This window comes from Moschus berezovskii, chromosome 11 (assembly GCF_049115385.1).
Source record: "Moschus berezovskii isolate FMDL1 chromosome 11, NW_MosBer_1.0, whole genome shotgun sequence".
Classification (NCBI taxonomy): domain Eukaryota; kingdom Metazoa; phylum Chordata; class Mammalia; order Artiodactyla; family Moschidae; genus Moschus; species Moschus berezovskii.
In genome coordinates this window covers 12,536,049-12,561,043 of record NC_142470.1, presented here as the reverse complement: position 1 = coordinate 12,561,043, position 24,995 = coordinate 12,536,049, and the positions used below count along the sequence as shown (strand labels likewise).

General features: G+C 36.7%; 1 protein-coding gene across 5 annotated transcripts in view; it reads right to left on the bottom strand.

The window, feature by feature from the left end:
- The window catches only part of STRBP (spermatid perinuclear RNA binding protein), a 148,476-nt gene that overhangs the window by 43,541 nt on the left and 79,940 nt on the right, over positions 1-24,995 (bottom strand). For all 5 annotated transcript variants that reach the window (XR_008682539.2, XM_055400888.2, XM_088841158.1 and 2 more), the window contains exons 4-10: positions 21,588-21,753; positions 17,939-18,083; positions 10,516-10,607; positions 9,882-9,977; positions 8,634-8,745; positions 7,887-7,984; positions 7,583-7,694 (exon numbers count right to left, since the gene is read on the bottom strand). Coding sequence is in view for 4 of the 5 variants with exons in the window: in XM_055400888.2 (XP_055256863.1) it covers positions 7,583-7,694; positions 7,887-7,984; positions 8,634-8,745; positions 9,882-9,977; positions 10,516-10,607; positions 17,939-18,083; positions 21,588-21,753 (821 nt within the window). In the remaining variant the exon portion in view is untranslated. The remainder of the gene's footprint in view (positions 1-7,582; positions 7,695-7,886; positions 7,985-8,633; positions 8,746-9,881; positions 9,978-10,515; positions 10,608-17,938; positions 18,084-21,587; positions 21,754-24,995) is intronic.

The following is a 24,995-nucleotide window of genomic DNA, read 5'->3' as shown; positions in this document are numbered from 1 at the left end:
CTGGAAGTTCACGGTTCACATGCTATTGAACCCTGGCCTGGAGAATTTTGAGCATTACTTTGCTAGTATGTGAAATGAGTGTAACTGTGCAGTAGTTCGAACAGTCTCTGGGACTGGAAGAAAAACTGAACTTTTCCAGTCCTGTGGCCACTGCTGAGTTTTCCAGATCTGCTGGCATATTCAGTACAGCACTTTCACAGTATCAACTTTTAGGATTTTAAATAGCTCAACTGAAATTGTATCACCTCCACTAGCTTTGTTTGTAGTGATGCGTCCTAAGGACCACTTGACTTCACACTCCAAGATGTGTGGTTCCAGGTGAATGATAACACTATTGTAGTTATTTGGGTCATGAAGTTCTTTTTGGTATAGTTCTTCTGTGTATTCTTGCCACCTCTTCTTAATATCTTCTGCTTCTGTTAGGCCCATACCATTTCTGTCCTTTACTGTGCCCATCTTTGCATGAAGTGTTCCCTTGGTATCTCTAATTTTCTTGAAGAGATCTCTAGTCTTTCCCATTCTATTGATTTCCTCTATTTCTTTGCATTGATCACTGAGGAAGGCTTTCTTACCTCTCCTTGCTATTCTTTGGAACTCTTTATTCAGTTGAGTATACCTTTCCTTTTCTCCTTTGCCTTTCGCTTCTCTCCTATCCACAGCTATTTGTAAGGCCTCCTCAGATAACCATTTTGCCTTTTTGCATTTCTTTTCCTTGGGGATGGTCCTGATTACTGCCTCCTATACAATGTCACAAACCTCTGTCCATAGTTCTTCAGGTACTCTATCAGATCTAATCCCTTGAATTTATTTGTCACTTCCACTGTATAGTTGTAAGGGAATTGATTTAGGTCATACCTGAATGGTCTAGTGGTTTTCCCTACTTTCTTCAATTTAAGTCTGAATTTGGCAATAAGGAGTTCATGATCTGAGTCACAGTCAGCTCCCGGTCTTATTTTTGCTGACTATATGTAGTTTCATCATCATCTGCTGCAAAGAATATAAACAATCTGATTTCGATGTTGACCATCGGGTGATGTCCATGTGTAGAGTCATCTCTTGTGTCATTGGAAGAGGGTGTTTGTTAGGATCAGTGCGTTCTCTTGGCAAAACTCTTAGCCTTTGCCCTGCTTCATTTTGTACTCCGAGGCCAAACTTGACAGGGGGTGGAGATCAGGGGAATCACACAAAGCATGTTCTCAGATCACAGTAGAATAAGTAAGCTCAAAAATAAAGATTAACTAGAAAAATCTTCATTTGTCTGGAAATTAAGCGATGACACTTAAATAGCTTATGTGTCAAAAAACTGGTAACAAGGGAAAATTAAAAAATAGTTTTAACCAACTGATAATGAAAATACTAATGTAAAAAGAGTATAAGGCACATAAATCTGGGCATAAAGGAAAAGTCTTAATAGTGTGTATGATAATATAAGAGGCTAAACACTAATAATGTATTCACCTCAAAATTTTTCTTAAAAAAACAGCAAATTAAACCCAAAGGACTTAGTGAGGAAGAACAAAGGATAAGAACAGAAAACAATGAAATAAAATACAAGCATAGGCCAGGAGATGATCAACAAACTAACAAGTTGATTTCTTTTTAAAAACTGATAAATCTGTAGTGAGAGTGATCAGAAAAAAAGAAGATACAAAAATATATAAAAGAGGACATCAATACTGCAGACACTAAGAATAGGATCTTATAAACTACTTTATATTTAAATTTAGATGAAATGAACAAATTCCTAGAAAAACACAATTTACCAAAACTCTTATAAGAAAGCTTGATACACATTAAGGAAATTAGATCCATAAGTTAAAACCTTTCCACAAAGAAAATCTCATACCCAAATGGTTTCACTGGTAGATTCTTCCAAACATTTAAGGAAGAAATAACATCAATATTACACAATCTCTTCCAAGGAACAGAAAAAGAAGGACAGATACTTCTCAACTCATTTTAAGAGGCCAGCAAAACCTTAGAGCCAAAATTGGACAAAACATTACAACAAAGGAAAACTGCCGATTAATCTAACACAAAAAAAAAATCTGTGTTTCTATGATCTGCTCACAAAAACCCCCACAAGGTTGTTCACAGCATCTTTATTTGTAATTGTCAAAAACTAGAGACAAACAAAATGTCCTACAGTAGGTGCATGACTTAATCAAACTCTGGTTCATCTGTGGCACAAAATCCTACTTAACAGTAAAAAGGAATAAACTATTGACACGTGCCAACAACTTGGATGGGTCACAAAATTATCATGGGGGGACGAGGATCTCAAAAAATCACATAATGATAACTTCACTGATATAAAATTCCTGAAGTAACAAAATTATAGAGATGGAGAAAAATCAGTAGTTTCCAAGGCTTGAGGGGCTTCCCTTGTGGCTCAGGTGGTAAAGAATCCCTGCCTGCAATGCGGGAGGACCTGGGTTCGATCCCTGGGTTGGGAAGATCCCCTTGATAAGGGAAAGAGTGGGACACAACTGAGCGACTTTCACTCCAAGGCTTGAGGATGGCTGAAGGAAGAGGAGTGGTATTGCTCTAAACAGGCCGCATACACAAGTTCTCTGTGGTGATGAAATCGTCTGTGTCTTGATTGCCATGGGGGTTACACAAATCTACACATGTGATAAAGTGGCACAAAACCTATATCCACATTGTATAAATGTCAATTTCTTGGTTTCCATATCCTCCTATAGTTACATAAGATGTAACCACTGGGAGAAACCAGGTGAAGGTTCCATGGGACATCTCTGTACAATCTTAGCAATTTCCTATGAATCTGTAATTATAGATAATAAGGGGAACAACAAAAAGAAACCTGCTGCTTTATGGAGAACAGGTAAGATGGGATGTGAGAGTTGGACTGTGAAGAAAGCTGATCGCCGAAGAATTGATGCTTTTGAACTGTGGTGTTGGAGAAGACTCTTGAGAGTCCCTTGTACCGCAAGGAGATCCAACCAGTCCATTCTAAGGGAGATCGATCCTGGGTGTTCATTGGAAGGACTGATGCTAAAGCTGAAACTGCAATACTTTGGCCACCTCATGCGAAGAGTTGACTCACTGGAAAAGACTCTGATGCTGGGAACGGTTGGGGGCAGGAGGAGAAGGGGACAACCGAGAATGAGATGGCTGGATGGCATCACCGACTCTGTGGACATGAGTTTGAGTGAACTCCGGGAGTTGGTGATGGTCAGGGAGGCCTGGCGTGCTGTGTGATTCATGGGGTCGCGGAGAGTCGGACACGACTAAGCGACTGAACTGAACTGAAGAGGGGCAAGGAAGCAGACAGATAATAACAAAGGCAAGAGATGACAAGGGCAACTTAGGCCAGGATGGTAGCAGTGAAGAAGTTAAAGAGCTGAATACTAGACACACTTGGAAAGTAAAACAGCCAGGTTTGCTGCTGACGTGCATGTGGGTGAAAGAAAGAGAAGATTCAAGGGTGAAGGTTTTTGGCCTGAGCACGGAGATGGGCAGTTTCCAAAGTCTGGTATGGCAATAACTATGGGAAGAACTGGTGGGAAGGCGAGTAAGGACAGGACATCTGAAGTGCAAGGTGTCTGTGAGATATCCATATGGAAACACTGAGAAGCATTTACATAGGGAGGGCTGAGGTCAAGGGCTGGGAGTCTAGAGTGAAAACGTAAACTTGGGAATCTGCAGTGAATAGAAGGTATTTCGAGACAAGAAAGTAGATGACGTCTCTGAAAGAGTCTAAACGGGTGTAAATAAAGAAAAATGGTCTGAGGCCTGCACCCAGCATACTTTAATATTCAAAATCAGGAAGATAAGAAAAAACAAAGACAGCTGAGGAAAGGACAGTCGCGTAAAGATCCATGACAAAGTAATGACCTGGAAGTCAAATGAAAAGTAGTATTTCACGTCAAAAAAAGTGTGTGACAATAGCAAATATTGCTGAGGATATAAAACAACAGGAACTCTTGTACACTTCTGGTAGGAATATAAATTGCTATGTGTACCACTTCCTAGATCATATACTGGTCCACAGTAACTCCTGCATCTATACTCCAGAAGGCATACATAAGTAAGCTCCCAGCAACAATGTGGGTGGCTGCCAAAAAATAAAAGGAAGCCTAATGTCCTTCCAGAGTACAATGGCTAAGCTACAGCATATTCATAATAGACACGATATAAGTATAAAATGAACTATGACTATACGCAGTGACACGAAAGCATCTCAAACAACACTGGACAGAAAGACGCCAGTCACAGAAGATTAAATTCAGTAGGATTTTATTTCTATAAAGTTCTAGGCAATAGCAAATTAAATTAAGAAAGCATACAAAGGTGGAAAAGCTTTAAAGAAAATCAAAAATATCAAAAATCAGTAGTTCAAGGAGCAGGGAAGTGATGTGTTAGGATAAATGTTTCTGAGAAGCTGACAATGTTGTTTCTTAACTAGGATGGCAATTATCTGGAATTTTTAAATACTTTTTTAATGACACGACTGAGCGACTGAACTGAACTGATCTTATACTTTTCTATATATAACTAATTATAGCAGAAAAAGTGTTCACCTGTGTCCAGTGTTGCTGAAAAGGTCACAGGAGAGACTTAGGTAGAGAGATGAGGAAGAAAGTCTGGTTAGAATAAGCTTCAAAGAAAGTGAGGAAAAGGGAAAAGAAACAACAGTCCACTCTTTCCAAAAGTACTCCTATAAAAGGGAGCAGCTTCTTCCTGTTGGAGAAAGTTGCAGAATCAAGGGGGAGTTTAGCTTTGTTTTTCAAATAAGAGACATTACAGCAGGTTTTTATACTGATGAGAATGGTCCAGCAGAAAAGGAGGAATTCATGCTGGTGAGAAAAGAAAGACTTGCTAGGATGATGTCCATCTATAGGCAAAAGGGGATGTGATATAGTGAATGAGTAGAAAGGCTGGGCTTTACCCATTCAAGAGAAGGAAAGTTAAGTGCAAGGGGACTTCAAGCAAACAAGATCATCAATTGAGAAGGAGGGCTGGGGAGAAAAGTGTAAAGTGACAGAATTATGTTCAACAGTTTTCTAGGAAAATTGGAGACTCTAGAACTTACAGGAGAATTTGCAGCCAACACAAATAGTCTACTTAAGGTTAATGTCTGAAACTTAAAGGGAAAAGAGTTAAGATGACCAAGTGTTTTTTCTTCAATGATGTCTAACAACCTGGCGTAGGCAAAGAATTGGATTTCAACCAGAGTTGCTGGGAAGAGAGGATCAACAAAGAAGGTATATACTAGGGAGTGATCATAATGACAGACCACGTGACTATAAGCAGAGAAGTGACAGAAGTGAGAACACGAGGAAGGTGAAGCACTATGAGAAGTTAACAGAATCAATGATGAGTATCAAGAATTGGAGCAGAAGTACTAGACATTATGACAACTAGAGGCAGTTACAATGTGGGATTTTTAAGAATGAATTAGGGAGAGGGCACAAGTATACATACTGAAGACAAGATCTAGGATATGTCCTCAAAATGCACACCTGAGACGAAGTAGAAAATATTTGTGAGAGAGGATGCCAAGGAATTAAGAAGTCAGAATTCTAAAGAAAAAAAATCATCTAAATGCATGTTGAAATCACCAAGAATTCTAAGAATAAAGTTTAAAAGCCAATGTCAGGAAGCCAGGTGCTAAAAACATGAAAGCATGAAGAACGATGCAGCTCATGTCTGGAGACAACAGCCTTGACTCCCTCATCTTACAGCCAAGCCATGCAGCTAGTAACTGATAGGACTCAAATGGAAACACCAACTGTCTGGTTCTATTTTAAGCTATAAATTGATAGACTAGCAGTTCCAAAACTCTTGAGAACTTTAACTCTAAAGTTAAAAGAAGTCTAAGTCACGTAACAATACACTTTTACTATCCAGTAAAAGACAAAACACAAAACCAGAAGAACTACTATGAATTCAGTGACTAAAATAAAATTTTTCATTATTAACTCTGCTGCTGCTAAGTCACTTCAGTCGTGGCCTACTCTGTGCGACCCCATAGACGGCAGCCCACTAGGCTCCTCTGTCCCTGGGATTCTCCAGGCAACAATACTGGAGTGGGTTGCCATTTCCTTCTCCAATGCATGAAAGTGAAGCCGCTCAGTCTTGCCCAACTCGGAGCGACCCCATGGACTGCAGCCTACCAGGCTCCTCAGTCCATGGAATTTTCCAGGCAAGAGTACTGGAATGGGCTGCCATTGCCTTCTCCGATTATTAACTCTAAGAATCTACAAATATATACGAAATTTCTATTCAGTCATTCAATCAAGAGACATGGTTATGTGAATCTCTTTCAAAAATGCTGCTGAGTGAGCACTCTGCAAGAAAATGGCTATCATTCTGCAAACATTTATTGAGCATTGGTTTGTAATAACTCTGTGGTAAGTTCTGGAGGATTCCTTACCCCTGAGGAATTTACAGCAGAAGGCAGTGATGCTCAAACTTTTCAGTCTCAGGACCACTTTATCCTCTTAAAAAATTACTGAGCACCCAAAGAACTTTGTTTTGTGGGTAGCATCAATCAATAAAGAGCATATTAGAAATTAAAACAAAAATTTTGATACAAAAAATTCATTAGCATCAGATTGATGATGCCATCACAAGTCTCATGCAGCTTCCAGAAAACTGTAAACTCATGAAAGAGCAGAAATGGATGAAAAAAAAGCTTTAGTACTATTATGAAATAATTTTGATTTGGTAGACTCCCTGGTAAGTGTTTAGACACACTGGAATTCTGTTCTTTGAATAAACAGATTGGGCCATTGCACTATTTTTCTCACAAAAAAAGTTATTAGAATAGTATCATTCGTGGTAGGTGGGATGCCACAGGTGAAAATAACTGGTGTTAAACATCCCACCTCCTAATATAATAGGAGAGAGAGGGAGGGAGGAAAAGAGGGAGGGAGGTTTTTTGTGGCATAATGAGAATAAGAAGATTCACATTTGAGTATCTACTGTTTCCAAGCACTGAGCTGGGCATATAATCTGACAATAGCCAATAGAGCGGGAGTAATACCCACAAGGCAAGAGATGAACTAACTGCTCAAGGTCTAAAGCTAGTGAGCAGGGGCACTGTGAGGGGAACCAGGTCATATTGACCCTAAAGCATGTGCTCTTTCTGCTGAAACTCTGAGTTCACACAGACTAGAACAAATGGAAAACAATTCTGAATTTTCCAATATATTTTTCTCCTCTGTTATGCTTATGTTTTCTCTCTCTTGGTTACATAACACTTCCAAGCATGACAAGATCATCAAACTGATGAGTGACCAAGACTTCTCCCCCTAGCTTGTGACTTTTCTCTTCACTTCAGACCAAGGGTTCTAGAGTGCCATCCCTAAGTCTATGCAATAATGGCATCTGATCAACAATAGCCAAATGAGTCTGTCACTAGAAAGAACAAATGAAAGCAAGTTGATGTCACTGATGGGACAGAAGAAAATGAGGAAGAAAAACAGTAAACGCTCTTATATATGACTTGGGTTAAAAACTACAAGTGCTCTCAGCTCTAACAAGAGAAACATTTCACAACCATCTCCATCACTGCCCACATGCAACCCCAATACAAAATATTTATACTCACCTTCTTTATCAGTAACTGACCAGGAATATTTCTGAAAAGGCTTACTAGATGGAAGGGGGTCCATCTCCAGCACTTTATAAATCTGACCAAAGGCTGATAGTCTGAGTGCATGCTAAAGAAAAGAAGATTATATTTATTCAAATTTTTCATTCATAAAGCCCTTAGAACATCTAGCTAAAAACACATTCATCAAATACTATTACTATTATGACAAAGTCCCCAAGAGAAGGCAATAAAAAAAGTTTTTAAATAAATTACATGATATCCCCTCTAAGAGACCACAGTCATAGGGCCCATCTCCTACCTGTGCACTATGAGTAATATCTTCTTTTTGCTGGATGGTCATATAGCTCAGAGCATCTGTTGGATCTCGCTCACAAGGATCATGAAGACCAGGACCCCCTTTGGCAAAGGCAAAAAAAGAACACAAGTACCATTCAGAACTGAACTTAGAATTCAATAAACTAAAACAAAATAGAGAGAAAGAAAAGAGGAAAAAGAAAAGGAAAAAAAAAAAAACCCTAAAAGAACAAGGTAAAAAGTCTGCTGAATTAAATGGAGTAAAATGGACACTTATTTTCAATATGTTAGCATTTAAATGTCCTTATTTTACTAGAAGCCATTTGTATATCTAAGGTCAAAATTGGGTCTTAACTCGGACTTTAGAAACAGCATGATGAATCACCCCAAATCTTTTAAGTGATTATATATGGGAAAAAAGACCAAATTTAATTTTTCCAAATTAAACACCAGACTGCAAACAGAATGAACATTTTAACTTAACATAACCATTTTCAAATTTAGAGTTCTGGGTAAAGCAACTTCATAGCAGACACAATATCTTATTAGTACCTTTTATGTTAGTACATATAAAACATAAATTACAATTATTGAAAGAGAGTTTTATGACACTTCCAGTTGCTAAAATTCAAAGCAAAACAACTCCTACACATCATTTTCCTGTGTAGAGGACAAACTTAGCACATAATAGAAAACTAAATTTAAATGAAATTGTTCTGATTCTTCTGCCTCCAGAGTTTGAAACCCTTACCAGGAAGTAGAATTCCAGATGCCAAACACTCCATTACTCGTCTCAAGGCCTCCCCAGCGCCCAAAGGTCTATTACAAGTACCTATAGACTTTTCACATATAAGCTCTAGTGGCTAGAAGATATTAAATTACAAATTAGTACATGCACCAAGTGTTAAAAGGTTTCCAGTTAAATGTGAGCTGACATTTCTATCTACAATGGAGGCCAAAAAGGTTAAAGTCCATTTAACATTTAGGGCCCAATTAACTTTTCCCACTTGATTATCAAGTTTTACCCCAGCCAGAGTGCTTAAATCAACCATTTTTGAGAGTACATATTCAGAAGACTTTTTGCTACAAAAACTTTATTTTCAGTTACCCTGAAAGGATTACTAAAGAAACTGCAGTCATCTAACTTAACGAAGATTTAACAAGCCTTCATGTAGGTTAGTAATGGCCAATAAATAATCAGTGTTCAAACCCAGCCCACCCATCTCCCACTTTACCGAGGATGGACTCAAACCACAATAAGACTTCATTCCAGACATCCTGCCCCAAGTAGTACAACTGGAATTAAAAAAGGACCAAATCTCCCTTTTTAATAAACTAAAAGGTTCATGATGCCAATATCAAAGTAATAATTATTAAATTAATCTAAAATAACCCTTTATAGCTTTACTTGTTTTATAATGTTCTTTATTGGATCAAGCATAGTAATTACCAAATTAATAAAGTTTGGCAACACACATTTTAAACTACAGTTAACTGTACTATTCACCTAACCTTAATTACTAGTATGAACTTATTTTTAAATGTCTATACTCAAAAGAGAAAAGAAAAGAAGGTATGGGAACCTTATACTGGTATACCAGGTAATTTTTATTTTAAATGGAAGTAGCATTCAAAGAGAAATGTGCCAGTCAAGCATGCTTTTCCAGGCAGTAGGTGAATAATAATCAACCATCAGCAAAGAGTAAAAGTGCAGGAAGATACTAATTTTTAACAGGTAAAGAACCTTTTGTCAGAAAAAATATCTCAGTCTCTATAATACGAATATGATAAAGTAAAAGAGACATTTGTAAATGTATGTATAATACAAATTAAATTCATAAAAAAGAAATCATATAAAAACCTCTATAAACTTTTTTCCCAGAACAAAAATAGATAAATGCCACCTTAGCTAACTCAGAATACAGTAACATATAATTTCTATAGGATTTCCTCTGACTATAGTTTCAGAATTTGCTTTTAATCATATTTAAGTACTTACCCATCCTTTTAACGGTGCCCATGTGGGGACTCTGTTGCACAAATCACGCAGAATGCGGAGGACAATTACACATGACTTTAATCCATTTGCCCTTGCCTAAAACAAACAAAATGATTCCAATATCCCTGTTGAAATTCATTCTTCATTTTAAGGACACTGATCATGGACAGGTTCTTTAAAATGAATACTAAATGGTCAATCATTCATAAGTTGTCAAGCAAACCAAAAAATCAAGTTATTAAAAGTAGTAAAATTATGGTTTAGAAAGGTAGAGTTTAAAGTAAAGGAAGTATATTATTATTAGAATTGGCTTTATAATAGCCTCATGGCAACTCCATTTCCAGGCAACTGTCTGAGTTTTTAGCTTTTCTCACCCATGTTTGCATTTTATAAGCTATCATTTGAAATTCAGAGTACTAAGTCCAAAAGGATTATATGACAATTAAACATCATTAACTATAGCAGAAGCTATAGTAGGCACTTCACCTAAATAAAATCATTTACTCCTACAATAACCCTAAGAGGTAGAGCGTACCCCATTTTATATATTACACAAAAACCATTAAGTGGCAGGTGTTCCAAATGAAACCTGCAAAAGGTTACAGTAACAATAAGAGAATAACAAAAAGCCAACCTGAAACCATTTGGCATGTCGAAGAGACGCCAAGGCGTTCAGGCATTTCTGCCTGTCCAATAAGTCCGGAGGATCTTTCATCACAACCTTTTCTAATGGGAAAATGGGATAAAGAGAGACAGATACAATTTGACCAAGGGATTCCTGTCAGATTACCAAACAATAAAAATAAAAAGAAGAGCAGCAAATGAGTTAACTAATAAGACTCCCAGAAGATTTCAGGTTTTGGCTTTGTTGCTTTCTTTTTAATTATGTGCACTATCATTACTTAGGTAAATCATCAATAGAGCCATTCTGCCCACAAGTACAACAGGAGCACAAAGGCATTCACTCAGTCAGTAAACAAATCGATGATCACTGCTACATACAATCTGGGATCTTATTAAGCATGTATGTAACATCACAGGGCACAAAATAGGTACATAGCACTTTTCCTCTGACAGGGTTCAAAGAGTGGAAATCTGGGACCAATAGCAATAACAACTTTTCTTTATAGAAGAAGGGATTTTAATCACTAATCAGTTCTTAAGGAAAATTAGGGCTTAGGTCATCAGTTTGAGATATACTAAGACGAACAATACACTGAGCATGGCAGTTTTATTTTACAACAAAATTAACTCATCCAACAAGGTAACCATTAATAGAAATTTTACCCCACTGATGAGAACTCTTCCAGTGTAACCATGGAGTTCTCTATTTTTTCTCTAAACCAAAATTATTAAAACTAAAATATGAAATATGTTGAAATACATTTCAAGTTTTTCATACCTTTTTTTTTCCCCAAAAAGTGGCAAAGAATACTACTGAAGTACAACTATCTGACTTGCCTTAACATTTCAGAGTTGGACTGGATGGCCAAGAGCAGCAAAATTAAGATCTCAAACATGTGATTAGTGACAAATATTCATATTTGAGAAGATGTCACAAGATACTAAGTCCATGTTTAGATAGCCAAATTTATTTCCTCTTAGCCACTAAGAAGTGGTTTTTAAACATTTTGAAGAATCGGTGCATTAATTTAAATGCATATAACATACAAATGTATCTTGGAGAAGTCTTTGTCTAATCCAATTAAGTCATATTTACTTTCCTCTTTTAAGAACTTAAGAGAGCCCACCAACACTTCCTGGTACAATCAGACAGTCACAATCTCAGCAGTATGTTTATGTGGGCTTTCTTTATTGGCTTCAACATGTCAAGGCTGAAGTGCTACATACTTATTTTCTGACCAGGTGAGCTCTACAGCAGATACTTGCATTGTTTCACATTAATATTTGCCAACAAATTCAGAATACAGGGTCTCATTTCATTACTCCTTTTTCCTCATAAAATGGAAAGCCTCAAAAAGAAATGATAATGTGCTTTTATTTATAAACATAAGCAAACACGCTATAGGTATTTACTTCATAGATAACCTAGTTCCTGTCTTTGCGTAATCCTTTTTAATGACACAAAACATACAAGTAATTCATTTTCATGTTTACATGTCAAAATGTTTAACTGTGGTCAATACAAGCATCTGTGTAAAGCTCACATACAAGGCAGAACTACTATAAGTGAACAGTTAGAATCTCTTAAAAGTTAGACATGACAAAGGTTGACTGACTGCTAAATAACATAATCTCAAGAAAAGGAATAGACCATGCTTATTTTTTAGGACTTTAAGAGTAAAGCAAACTATGTTTCATTCTGTCATTGGATCAAGTAGTAGTATCAGGAAAGGCGAGAGGGCGGGAGGGCAGCAGGGGGAAGGTCAGTGGAAGAGGCAAGGGGTCAGAGGAAGTTTGGGTAGGAAAAGACAAGGCAAAAGAACTCCGTTTGAACTTTCTGATACTACTGTCTGGTGAACAGAGCTTGTAATTAACATCTGCTCATCACCACACAGACAGTTTTATAGAGGAATAATGGTAAAAATGTTTAGATAAATTCTCTTATTCCCAAAGTCAAATTATATTCATTAATTCTAATTTAAAAAAAAACTAGTGACATCAGCTTGCTACAGACAGTCAACATTTGGAGGCAGTAGATTCTACTAAAAAGAGATGAAAGGGACAGGCAATGAACAGAAGACTTGACTGAATTCCCTTTAACATCACCATCAGAATGGCCATGTTTCTTCATGCTCTGATAGTCAAAAAGTCAAAAGATCCAAAATGTTTCAATATTCATGAGGTGAGAACAGCAGAGGGGATGTAATAATTCATCTCATTTTACCTTCTTCAAAGCTTCTTATTTTAAAACTATATAAATTTATGTGGCATTGTAGTGCTACTTGTAAGCCTTGCTTGCCTATTTCTTTTACATAATTAATAACATAGTTTTATATATTTTCATTCATTAAAAAATGTGGCAATCACAGAACTGCAGCTGGAAAAACACTTCACTTCTCAAAGAAGAACCTCGAATTTAACATTTCTGTATAAACTTTAACATAGATGTTTCAGTTTCGTGGAGAAACAAAGCTTTTCTAATAAAAAGGCATCTTGGTGTCTTTAAATCAAAATCAATGGAACTATGAACCATTTCATTTTTTTCCTATAGTGACTAGTAAAACAGATTAAAAAACAGCATAGGGGATAGTAACAAAAATGCCAAAAGCAAAGAAAAACAGCTTTTAAAAAATTCATTGCTCAATAAACTGGCATCAGAGCACGAAGGTACATAAAACATTCTAAACAATGGAAGCACTGAAAGGAAGTCTATTATGCCTAACTTTTATTTGGTTAGGGGTTAGATCTGTGACCAGAAACACACTGTCCTGCAGGAAATGTTGGTCAGTTTCTCTCCATCCCTTACATGCAAGCTAACTCTTTGCCTGTTCACAAAAACACTAGTCTACAGATGGGGCAGGGAAAAGCCAGAACTCTGTTAAATAGAATTTGTGTGTCTGGAACCTGGGTTCTTTCAAAGGTAAAATAATCAAGCTGGGTTATCATGAAGACCTCCCTGACATTTCAAAGTTGGAATGAAGCTGAGCTACTCAGTTCGTACTGACAGAATTTCCAAGGTAGCCTGAAGATATCTGGGCAGTCCTTCTCTCAATTCCTTGAGGCTGTGTGGAGAGCAGACATAATGCTTCAAGTCACTAACCATGAGAAACCTCAGGCTACAATAATATGAACAGGTATATGTAGCATGAAGGTAAAAGAGAGCACTGTTATCCTAGATTATGACAGAAACATCACTAGATACGACTTTTCTGCAATGCCTCAGTAGACGGTGGGCCACTGGAAAGATAGTGGCTACAGGTTTACACAGGACAATGCAGGTCAAGCAGCTGGGGAAGGCAGGAGAACAAAGACTGCAGCACTGTTAGAAATCCTAGCTGTGACCTTTGGACTGGTCTTCCACTTAACAGGAGTCATTCTGACAAACCACATTGGAAGTTCACACTGGCAACTAAGGTGCATTTGAGAAACTTTTTTGTAACACCCTGAGAATCTCCCTTAATATTGAGCACTGCAGTTTATCTCAGCCTAAGTTATCACAAATGCCTTTGTAGTTTCCCTATCCACTTGGTTTGAAAGTATGGTAAATATAGTAAGCAGCTGGATTTATCACCCTCAAAGCAAATATACTCCTGGTTTAAAATCATAAGCACCAAAAGCAGCTTAGACCATGTGACGCTCAGAAAAACTAAGTCAGCTAAGATCTCCTATGATCATCCTAGATAGTAACTGGACTTGAGAGTCAGAAGAGATGGGTGAAACATCAGACTTTCTTCATTTATAAAACAGGACAACTATCTACCTCATGGCTGTTGAGAATTAAATCATATATGAGAAAGTGCTTATAACACAGTAAGTTATAAAATACCTTAGCAAAGCAAAATCTTCAATATATATTACTTGAATTCTGAGATGTCCATTGTTAATGCTTCTTACACACCAAACAGTTCTATCTGATCAGATAATATGCTAGCTACAAAAATTAACTTAACAGGTTTTAATTGCCTACTAAGTATTAGGTACCACTCAAGGTGCTACAGATAAAGGAAATGGGTAGGGAAAAAGCTGTCTGTCTCAATGAATCAAACTTTACATTAATAGTAAGTCAGCTCATTACTAGCACTGCAGCAAATATAGTATACCAATTCCAGTACTACACATCAATGGATATTTAAGTTTAACTCTGCTTATGTTTACTACTTCAAACCTATTATTACACATTATTCTCACTGTAAATTCAAGGCACTTTGAGTAGATGAGTTTGTGCTGTGACTTTTTGTTTACTAAACTAAGTAACTACCACTGTTCACTAATCAATCACTTTGTGCTGAGTATTGTACAGGTCATATTATTATATAAATTCTCTCAAACAACTTTCTAAAGTATTCATTACCCACATTTTGAAGTGAAGAAATATGTCCAAGGCACACAGTAATAGTTAAGAGTTAATGTAGTTAAGGGTCAAACACTTGGCTGCCATCAAGGTCTGTGTTCTCCTATGCCCTCTTTAGCAGGAAGCATGTAGTAATGCACGTATGTGTGCACTGTAAGTCGCTTCAGTGTGTCTGATTCTTTGCGACCCCATGGACTGTAACCCGCCAGGCTCCCTCTGTCCATGGGCTTCTCCAGGCAAGAATAATGGAGTAGGTTGCCATGCCCTCCTCCAGCGGATCTTCCCGACCCAGGGATCTAACCCATATCTCTTATGTGTCTCCTGCATTGGCGGATTCTTTACCATTAGCGCCACCTGGGAAGCCCCATATAGTTATGGGGAATGGTTATTCTACAGAGCCTTCAGGTAAAGGGTTAGAATAAAGAAAGAAGGCTGACAGCACAGGAGGACTATTACCTGTGAAACAGTAAATAATACCAAAGAAATTCACTATAGTCTGGCCACTGAAAATCTAAACAGCAAAGTGAAATGAGTAATTAGCTAGAGCCACGTCTACAGAGACAACACTGAGAAGAAAAGGGTGGTGCTCTCACCAGATTCAGTCCTCCAGTTCTGCCTGCTCTCAGACATTTTTCCCTTTTTTGATTTTACCCAAATATGCCACTAGGGAAGAGAAACACATGACATATATACTGTGAACAGCCTGTTTGTTCTGTGGCAGAAGAGAAGTTGAGATTCTGCAGGAAAATCTCTCCCCAAAAAGTATTTACAATGTGTATTTTTTTAAACTTTGAGAAAGAAAATGAGTGCATATTTTTTTAAAGAGATTTCTCTCAAACTCAGAAATTCCTGGAACCCAAATGAATCTGTACTTTCACCCCATGCAGCTGAAAAGAACTGCGTCAAGGCAAGAGGAGTCATCTGGTGTGATGAAAGAAATCCTATAGAACTGTACAGCCCAGATCTTAAACGCTTACACTGGATCCTCAGTTACCCAATTAACACACAAAACTGCTAGCACAGATCTAAAAACTTCAACAAAGTCCAAATTAGACAAAATGAGCAAATTATGAGAGATAACAGGTGAGTTGGCAGGGCTGTGAGGTTAAGGAAAACAGCAAAGCAAATCTTGCTGCCATTCAAAAGGAGAGGGAGTAACGTGTAAAATACTAGATTCAAGCTGATTCTTTCATCTTATCTGATCCCACGCAATTATGTTAACATCAGCTGATGAGATTGAGCTTATAAAGAGGTCTTGGAATCCTTTAATAACCCGAACACCTGGAACAGACTATGACTCTCCTACTCTACTGCAAATTCCATTTTGCAGTAACTAGTCTTCTAGTAAGGGTATAACATACTAAGATCTGTTTTCAGGTCCTCTGAACCTAGTTATAAAGGCAACTGACTAAGCTTAGAGTTATCACTGAAACCTTAAAATCCCATGTAAGCACACAAAACCATGGAGGGAGAGAAGCCTGTTGTTCTCAATACTTTCAAAGTAATGGGAGAGATGTCTCCAGCTGCAAGCAAACATTGTTTAGTCTTCAGCAACTTCAAATCTAGACAAATTTAGCCTCTGGCAACTTCAGTCATCTTCTCATCTCTCTATACTCAAAGAATTTTTAATAATATCTATAACTATACTTAGAAATGGTTAATTTTACACTAGAAGGTCAAGTAGAACACAGCTTACCAGAATTAACAGAATTATCTTGATATTTCAGAAATCACTTTATAGTTCTACAGTTAATGGTGAACTCTAAAGCTATTAAAGAAATTAAGCCATTCAAGACTGGTTCTTCAGAGGTGTCAGAGATACTATAAACAGCCCAAAAGAAAAAGTACAGGGATAAACCCAATTACAGAGTGGATGTACTTTAATTTTAAACTATGATTCATAAATGTACCTAGTTTATATCTGTTGGGTATGGTACAGCTGATTTTAGTACCCCAAAGATTTCTTTAAAAAGGAAGTCTACCACTTTTACTTTAAGAAATCCTATGAGTCATGTTTGCAAAACTTGAAGTTCTAACATCTCTGGTAAAATGTGTCTTTTTCTTCCTTTATCATCAACTTGAAATAAATTAAGAAACTGACCAATACTTCTTGCTGCACTGGTATTTCAGGTAGGGGAGTAACCAATGGAACTTGCTGAACATCTAGTGATGAAAAACAGCAACGGGGAGTCCTCGTTGGCCCAGTTAGGCCACATTGCCTCTAAACTGTCATAACAGAGAGAGGCCAGTTGGTCAAAGGTCTGACACAGGAGAAATAGCACACGGCAAGTTTCTAGAGACAGGGCTAACAGGCAGAAACAAGCTGATGTGAAAGAATAAAAATATCAAAAAAGAAATCCAGCTCCAACAGTACTTCTTAAAACGGAATAGATTTCTCACTCCACTTTTATTTGATGGCATTGCTATGCAGAAATTCTTTTTAACTTCAGAAGAAAGATTAAAATAAAATTCCCACATATATAAAAACCCTAAATGTTAACAGGATCACACATCTCCTAGAAAAAAATTTTTACTAAAGATTATTTTTTAAAAAAGAAGAAGCCCCCCAATTTATCTCTCTTACATTACAAAACACTTAGGCAATTAGATAAAGCATAACTCTTAAAAAGTTATGGAGTTACTATAAGTAAATTTGAAAATAGTACTGTTTTGAACCACATTTAACCCTAAAATCAGACCTAATAACCAAGCTACCCAGAATAGGTTAGCTGATACCAATAGCAATGCAAAACTAGACAAAGTAAAACAGAACACCGAAACAGTATAAAAATTAAAGTGGATTTAAAACCAACATAAGCACAGGTTTTTTTGAATTAACATATTTTATGTTTTGAATATAAACATTTTTGCAAAATACAGAGATTGTGTAGGAATAAATCTGCTTAAAATACTATGAGTAGCATAAAACAAAAGACAGATTATTTCTTAAATCCACTGAACATAATTAGTGCAGCATTTAAGAGAGGTCTTATGTGAACGAAACAAATATATATTTATATATACACATCTATATCTCTCTATATATACATATACACACACACATATATATACACATGTGTACCTCCGTCCTTCTTCTCCAATTCGTCTCTAATTAGAGGGGAAGTAAGTATCACCTTCAAAGTCAGCGTGGGTTCTTTTGTATTCCGAATTATAATAGATGCCTCATCTACACACTGTTCCACTTGATATTTCTCTTCTGTGAGTTTCTGAAAGTCACCAAGATTTCAAAAACAGCCAATTAATTAAAATTTCAAAAAATGAATGATTCCCCCCTTAGTCTTAGTTTTCAAAAGTTATTAACAATTAGTTTTTACTGTTCTGAAAGAGTAACTAATCTTTAACTAGTTCTTTAGGGTAGAAGTAACATTTCTCTCTCCCAACTTAACTGTGAATCCTCTTCATCCCTCAAAAAGCAACCACAAGGTCAATCATCTATTCAATTATTAAACAATACTTAAAACCATTCTTTCTAATATTTGAAAGTGAAAGTTATCAAAAGCATCATTATAAAACAAAAGGTAAATTATTGTTCTTGAAATTATTACAAAGGACTTATACAGAATAATAAGTTGCTAGGAATGCTCTCTAAACCAATACCTTTTTTGATAGGACAACCTAAAAAGGAACTCCTACTTGCTAATAAAGATTTATAAATATAAGATTACCTAACCTTTTTATAGATTTTTAAAGAAAATCAAGTCAGAATGAGTGAAAAAGGATATCTGGACAATCACTCATCAGTAAAAAGGTTAATATAAACAAGTAACTAACTTCCCTTCTCTAACAAGAGGTATCAGAGATCATTCCAGTGAGACCTTCTCTGGGACAAGTCATCTGACATCCACACAGAAATATTCACTGCTTCTTTTAACAAACAATTATACAAAAAATTATCACCAACCAGGACTGCTTTTAAGTATACATTTAATGAACTGAACTGAATACATTAAATATACAGTTTAGTAAGTTACACAGGGTCTTTCTTGGTGGTAAAATTTAATATATATTACCTAACATAAATAATTGAACAGAAACACTACTGGGTCTCTCTACTCATCAACTGTGCATTAAAGGAACTCAAAGTCATTTATATAAGAAAAGTATTTTACCATTAAACATCTCAAAAAAGATAGAAAACTGAAAATTCATTACCCTAATTTTGAACAGAGGAAACCAAGAAAGAGAAAGGCCACGTAGTGGCTGGAAAAACCAGAACTAGAGTATAGAGAAAAAGCAGAAAGCTGCTCACATTCACTCTGCATAAGAGCAGTAAAGATGTCTCAGAGAAAAAGCAAAGTCAATTTTTCAACTGTACATGCAGAGCACTCTTTAAGACACATCCAAAGTAATGAAATATGATATGAGTGTTGGACTAGACTAATTCTTGGTGACTCTGGTTTTGGTCATCCTTCTCCTTCCTCTGCTCAAGGAAGTTCTAAAATCACCCTAGATAAGAGTACATATAGAAAAGGTCTGATACAATCCCAATTAATTAAGGTACCCTGATAACTCAAAGTTTTGCTGTGATAAGTGCTCAGTGAAAAGGTTTTTAATTCACAAGGAAATAAGTTCGTATCGTATCACAGACTGGTTTTCCAAACGAACACCAAGAAAAAAGGGGTAGGCAGGGAATAAATGCAAAAATTCCATTTAAAATGATTTTCTAAAACATTTTTGTATTAATAATAAGATGTCCATGCTTGTGTGTACATATGAAGGCATAGCAAATATGTGGACATGTACACAAATTAATATAAAGTGGGTATACAATTACATCCCCATTTATTTGGGTACCTTTTCCCAAACAGCTATGGTCATGGATCCAACCATCACACAAAGCAGCTGGTTTCACTGCTGGATAACTCTATTGGCTATATTAAATTCAGATATATTTCTTAAAATGTCCACCACTGGTCTTAAGAGTTCAGGCCACTTTTGCCTTCTCCAAGAAGCTCTTCAAAGATCTGAAGATATTTGTACCTTTTTTCAGCTTCTCTAGGTTAAAAAGCCCTCGTCTCTTCAAATTTGAAACAATTTACACAGTCTGCGTTCTCTCCCAGGCCCTTCCCTCAAACACATGCTAGCCTGACAAAAATTTTAAAACTGTAGTGCCCAGAAATAGAAAATACAGAATTCACACAGTTGTTAACTACATAGAAAAAGCTCTATTAGTACAACTGAAGCTCCAGCTTCCTGTATCTTCAATACTGAGAAATACAACAGATCTTCAATTTCTTATAGCACTGATTCTCAACCCTTTTTCCATCCTGACACATCTGAAAATATAACCACTCTTATATAAAACAGAACTCACTAAAGAGAACAGAAAAGGGGGTGAGATGGTTGGAAAAGCTTCCATATATCCAACTCTTTGCTTATTACTCTAGTACAGTTTTAAGAATAACAATGGTCACTATAATAAAAGCAGAAATAAAGATTAAACTTTAAAACAATATAAAAATAATGGAAAAAAGATGGATTTTACAACATTAACATTCTAATAACAAAAAGTATAGTCAGAAACCCGTTATTGAACTTTCTTTACTGTACTCCATGTTGCTTACCACTCTCCCTTCTCAAATGATCACATAACGATTTAAAAAGTCTTTAATCTTTTCTTTCTTTAAAAGAAATGAATTTAACCCTTGAAAGAGCAGAAACTTTCCTTCAATCAGAACTGAAAATGGAAAAATCAAATATATTTGCTTAGTCACTTAGAAAGCGTTAAGATCTAAAAATGATTTTTTAAAAAAGTGTTCCAGAAATTAATATAGGAGAATGTGTCAACAAGTAACACAAATTTGAGTGCCAGGAACAGCAGATTAAAGTCAGGAAGATGGTTCTGAAAATCAGTTGGTGAGTATGAAAGAAAATGATCCAGTAAGAAAGCTAATAAAGACAAATTAGAATTCATATTACTTTGGGGGAAAAAAGGTCTCCACAGAAGAAATACAAACAAAGGAAACCAACTACAAAAAAAGAGAGCATTCAACAATTCACAGTTCAACCTTGTGTACTGATATCTATTTATGCAACATGGATTGAAGGACTAACTGATATAAAATCATCAAAAAGATATAATCTAATTATACCAAAGGTAACACAGCTGAAAATGAAAGGTGATCACGGTTTTCAACTGACCCTTGGAGCAGGCTGGCAGAGCAGGTCCTAAAGTGACCACAGCCCTGGACCAATCAGTTGCCTTCAGCCCTGAGGAGCCCTCAGCCTCCAGCAGCATCCTCCAGGAAACATGACAACAGTAAAATTCTCTAAGTACATCCCAATGTGAAAAAGGCTCGAAAACAAGGAATTAATAGTGAATTTCTATTAACAGAATGAATGAATGAAATGAAATTAACAGAGTCTTCAATTTAAAAAATTAGCATCTATGAAAGTTTCTAGTTGTCCAGGCTCTTTTTGTTCTTTTCCACCCTATATCAAACCTTCTAGAGAGTTTTATAACGCTGAGAGGCCTATTCTGGAAAACATGAAGACTCTCAGCAAGATACATCTGAAAAATTTAAGACTGTACTTTGAATACTAATCACCAGAAGTTTGCCTTAGATGTGATGGATGATGCACAGACCCAGAGTAGCCGTCTGTACCTACCTTTTACTGTTATCAACTTCTTTTTATTAAATTAATGAAGATCACTACCTATTTTTACCTTTTCACAAATTCTCCTAGAGGTACAATTAAACTGTACTCACCTGAATCTGAATAGGAAGATTATCTTTGACTGTATTTAACAGGGTCTCTGTGGGTTTGTCTTTGCACATTAAAACCAGCTCCAAGTCCATATCATCTTTAATCAGCAACCCTTTTGCAACCAGGCCAATCCTCATTACACCACACAATGTCCGACCACCTTGATCCCTAAAAATAAAAGTCTGAATGATTACTTTCACAGCCTACTTCTGAAACTATAACTTAATCATCACATGGCTTTCTGGATATCCATATGAATTGATAAGGGAGAACACAAATCCAGATATCCAAAATTCCAAAAAGTCAGTCTCAGATTTAAGGCTCATAAACTATCTTATGCAAAGAACCAATAGGGAGACTGTTTCAAATGATAGATCTCTCAATTCTTTATTAAATCTATATTGCTTAGGAAAATCCAAAAATACTGTATCCCCTTAAATATCTTTTCAATTATTCAAACTTCCTCCTTTTATCTTGTAATTAGCAATTAAAAAATTGTGAGAAACATAAACACCGTGGTATACTAAGAAAGAGCATCAGAGTGAAAATGAAAAGACCTGACCTCTGTTCCTAGCAGTGCCTTCTGGCTCAGTATCTGTAACTGTAAAATGGCTACTGGCTGGGTAAGCCTTAGCTCTCTCCTTGTAGCTGCAGCATTCTAGGAATCCATAAAAGTTTATGGGGAAAGCAGAATAATGTGATAAAAGTGAAGAGCTGAAGAACCCAAAGATGATCTGCCAACACACACATTCCAAATCCAGTGGTAACCAGAAGAACGAACATTCAAAGAATATCAAGTCATGAATGGTGCATAAGAATAACATTAATATCTATCCTTGATTTTAATACCTAAAGTTTATTAGTTCATTTCCCTCAATTACAAATGAAAATGTAACTAAACTTAATGGTCATTCAACAAGTAAGCAACTGTTTGAATATGGAGAACACACTCCAAATTCTCCTGCCTCAGAGGCTCACACTGCAGATTAAGTACAAAAGCTGTTTAAAACCTGCTTAAGAAGGAAGACAAATGTGACATCTGAGAACAAACTGCATGCCACAAATCTCATTTAGACCTAACAAAGAGCCTGCATTTGAAAGACAAGGAATGAGAATCTCAAAACTGGTGATTAATTGTTCAAGTTCACAGAGAGTAAAATGGTGCTGCAGTCCATGGGGAAGCACAGAGTCAGACATGACTGAACGAGTGAACAACAAGATTCAAACTAAAGTTGATTTGACCACAACACTCAAGCTCTTTACATCATTATGACTGCATCATAATTTCAGAAAAGAGAAAGGTCAAAATTAGAGACTTCAAGCAAGGCAAACTTCAAGAGTGACTTCAGCAGAGTCATGATTTGGTTAAAGAGAAAAAAAGGTCATTCTAGCTGAGGGCAAAGAGTCAGCAGAGTTGAGCCCAAGTTAGCCGAGTTGGAGAATGAACTGGAGAAAAGAGAAACAGAACAGTGGCAATGGAAACAAGACAGGAAATCATAAATAACTCAGCCACGGCTCACTGCCTGGCACACCTGAGAGAATCAATAAACATTAAAGCAATGAAAAATTATAAGGGTGGTACAAGTATAAAAAGAAATAAAAATCATTTTGAAGCAAGTAAACCAAATATAGGGCATTACTTGATATTAAGAACAGAATCTGTCATCTTTATTTTTTCCTCTGTATTCCTGTTCTTGCATCTTTCTCCCAAACCTAGTAACCGTTTATAAATTTTCCCCTCATAATCAGTCTCAAACCCCTGCCTTCAAACTAGCTTCTTTTCAAGCTCTTACTACCTCTCACCTAAACCACCTCAATAACCACCTCTCCACTGGCCTGACTGAACTCCTAGCATCTCATCTACTGTATACAGTATGTTACAACCAGAACAGTCTTCCAAAAGCACAACAAGGACAGAATTCTGCCTGCTACTTTCCTGGTGTCCCACTGAACACTTAGACATGGGCTTATTGGGAAGCAATTTAGGAATCAGCATGACTTCCTGTTTCGAATCCTGGATCTGCCACTTACTATATGACACTTGACAAATTACAAATTACTTGACTCTTTTGAGTCTATTTCTTCATTTGGTTAAAAAAAAACAACAGATTAATACCTTCCTCAGAGTGGTACTGAGAATATCATTTATTAATAATTAGCAATGAAGAATTGATGCTTTTGAACTGTGGTGTTGGAGAAGACTCTTGAGAGTCCCTTGGACTGCAAGGAGATCCAACCAGTCCATTCTAAAGGAGATCAGTCCTAGGTGTTCATTGGAAGGACTGATGCTGAAGCTGAAGCTCCAGTACTTTGGCCACCTCACGCGAAGAGTTGACTCACTGGAAGACTCAGATGCTGGGAGGGATTGGGGGCAGGAGGAGAAGGGGACGAGAGAATGAGATGGCTGGATGGCATCACCGATTCAATGGACATGAGTTTGAGTGAACTCCGGGAGTTGGTGATGGACAGGGAGGCCTGGCGTGCTGTGATTCATGGGGTCACAAAGAGTCGGACACGACTGAGAGACTGAACTGAACTGAATGAACTTAGCCCAAAGCCTGGCATACATTAATAGCTCAATACAAAATAGCTATTATTCCTTAAACAGTCCCGATACTTTTTCACACCTTGCTGAGATTTATTTTTTCTTCTACTTGCACTGCCTGACAAAACCCTACTCACTCTCTGGAGAGTCAACTGCAAACGCTACCTCCTTTGTGAAGTTTTTTCTGATCCCCAGATCCCTCACCTAGTCTATCTCTGCTCTGTACTTTCACATTTTAGTCATGGATAATCAAAGTGAAGATGTGAAGAAAAGTGGATTCGAGTCCAACAGACTTGAATGTGAATCCTGACTCCACCACACACTCAGTGATCTTAAGCAAGGTAAATTTGTTATTGATTCTGAGTCACTCCTTCTTCATAACCAAATATGAAGTACTGGAAATTTAAGTAAAATGGGGGTGGAGGGCAGGCAACAGTAATAGAGACTAGCAGATTTGTTGTAAAATACTGCGAAAAGTAATCTGATACAGTAATTGGCACTCAATAAATAGTAGATGTTATTAACTAGCCCTTACTAGCTTGCTTATTACATTCTATACCATAACTATGATATACTTGGTCTATGATATACTTGTAGAAGACAGCAAGACTGAGCAGAGAAACTAAGTCCTAATTCAGTTCTAAATTTTAATAATGAATTTGAATATGAGGTATTATAAAGCAAGTGACCCCAATACAGGGAATTAATTTAAATTTAGCTAAATATTTAATATTCTAAAATACAAATAGTGGGAACTTGTGAGTCAGAGGTAAAACACGAGCACACAGGTAAAAGCTGTCTAAGAGTGCCTGGCAATAGAAGGCGCTTAATAAATACAAGCAAGCCATCCCTGTCTCTGGGCCCT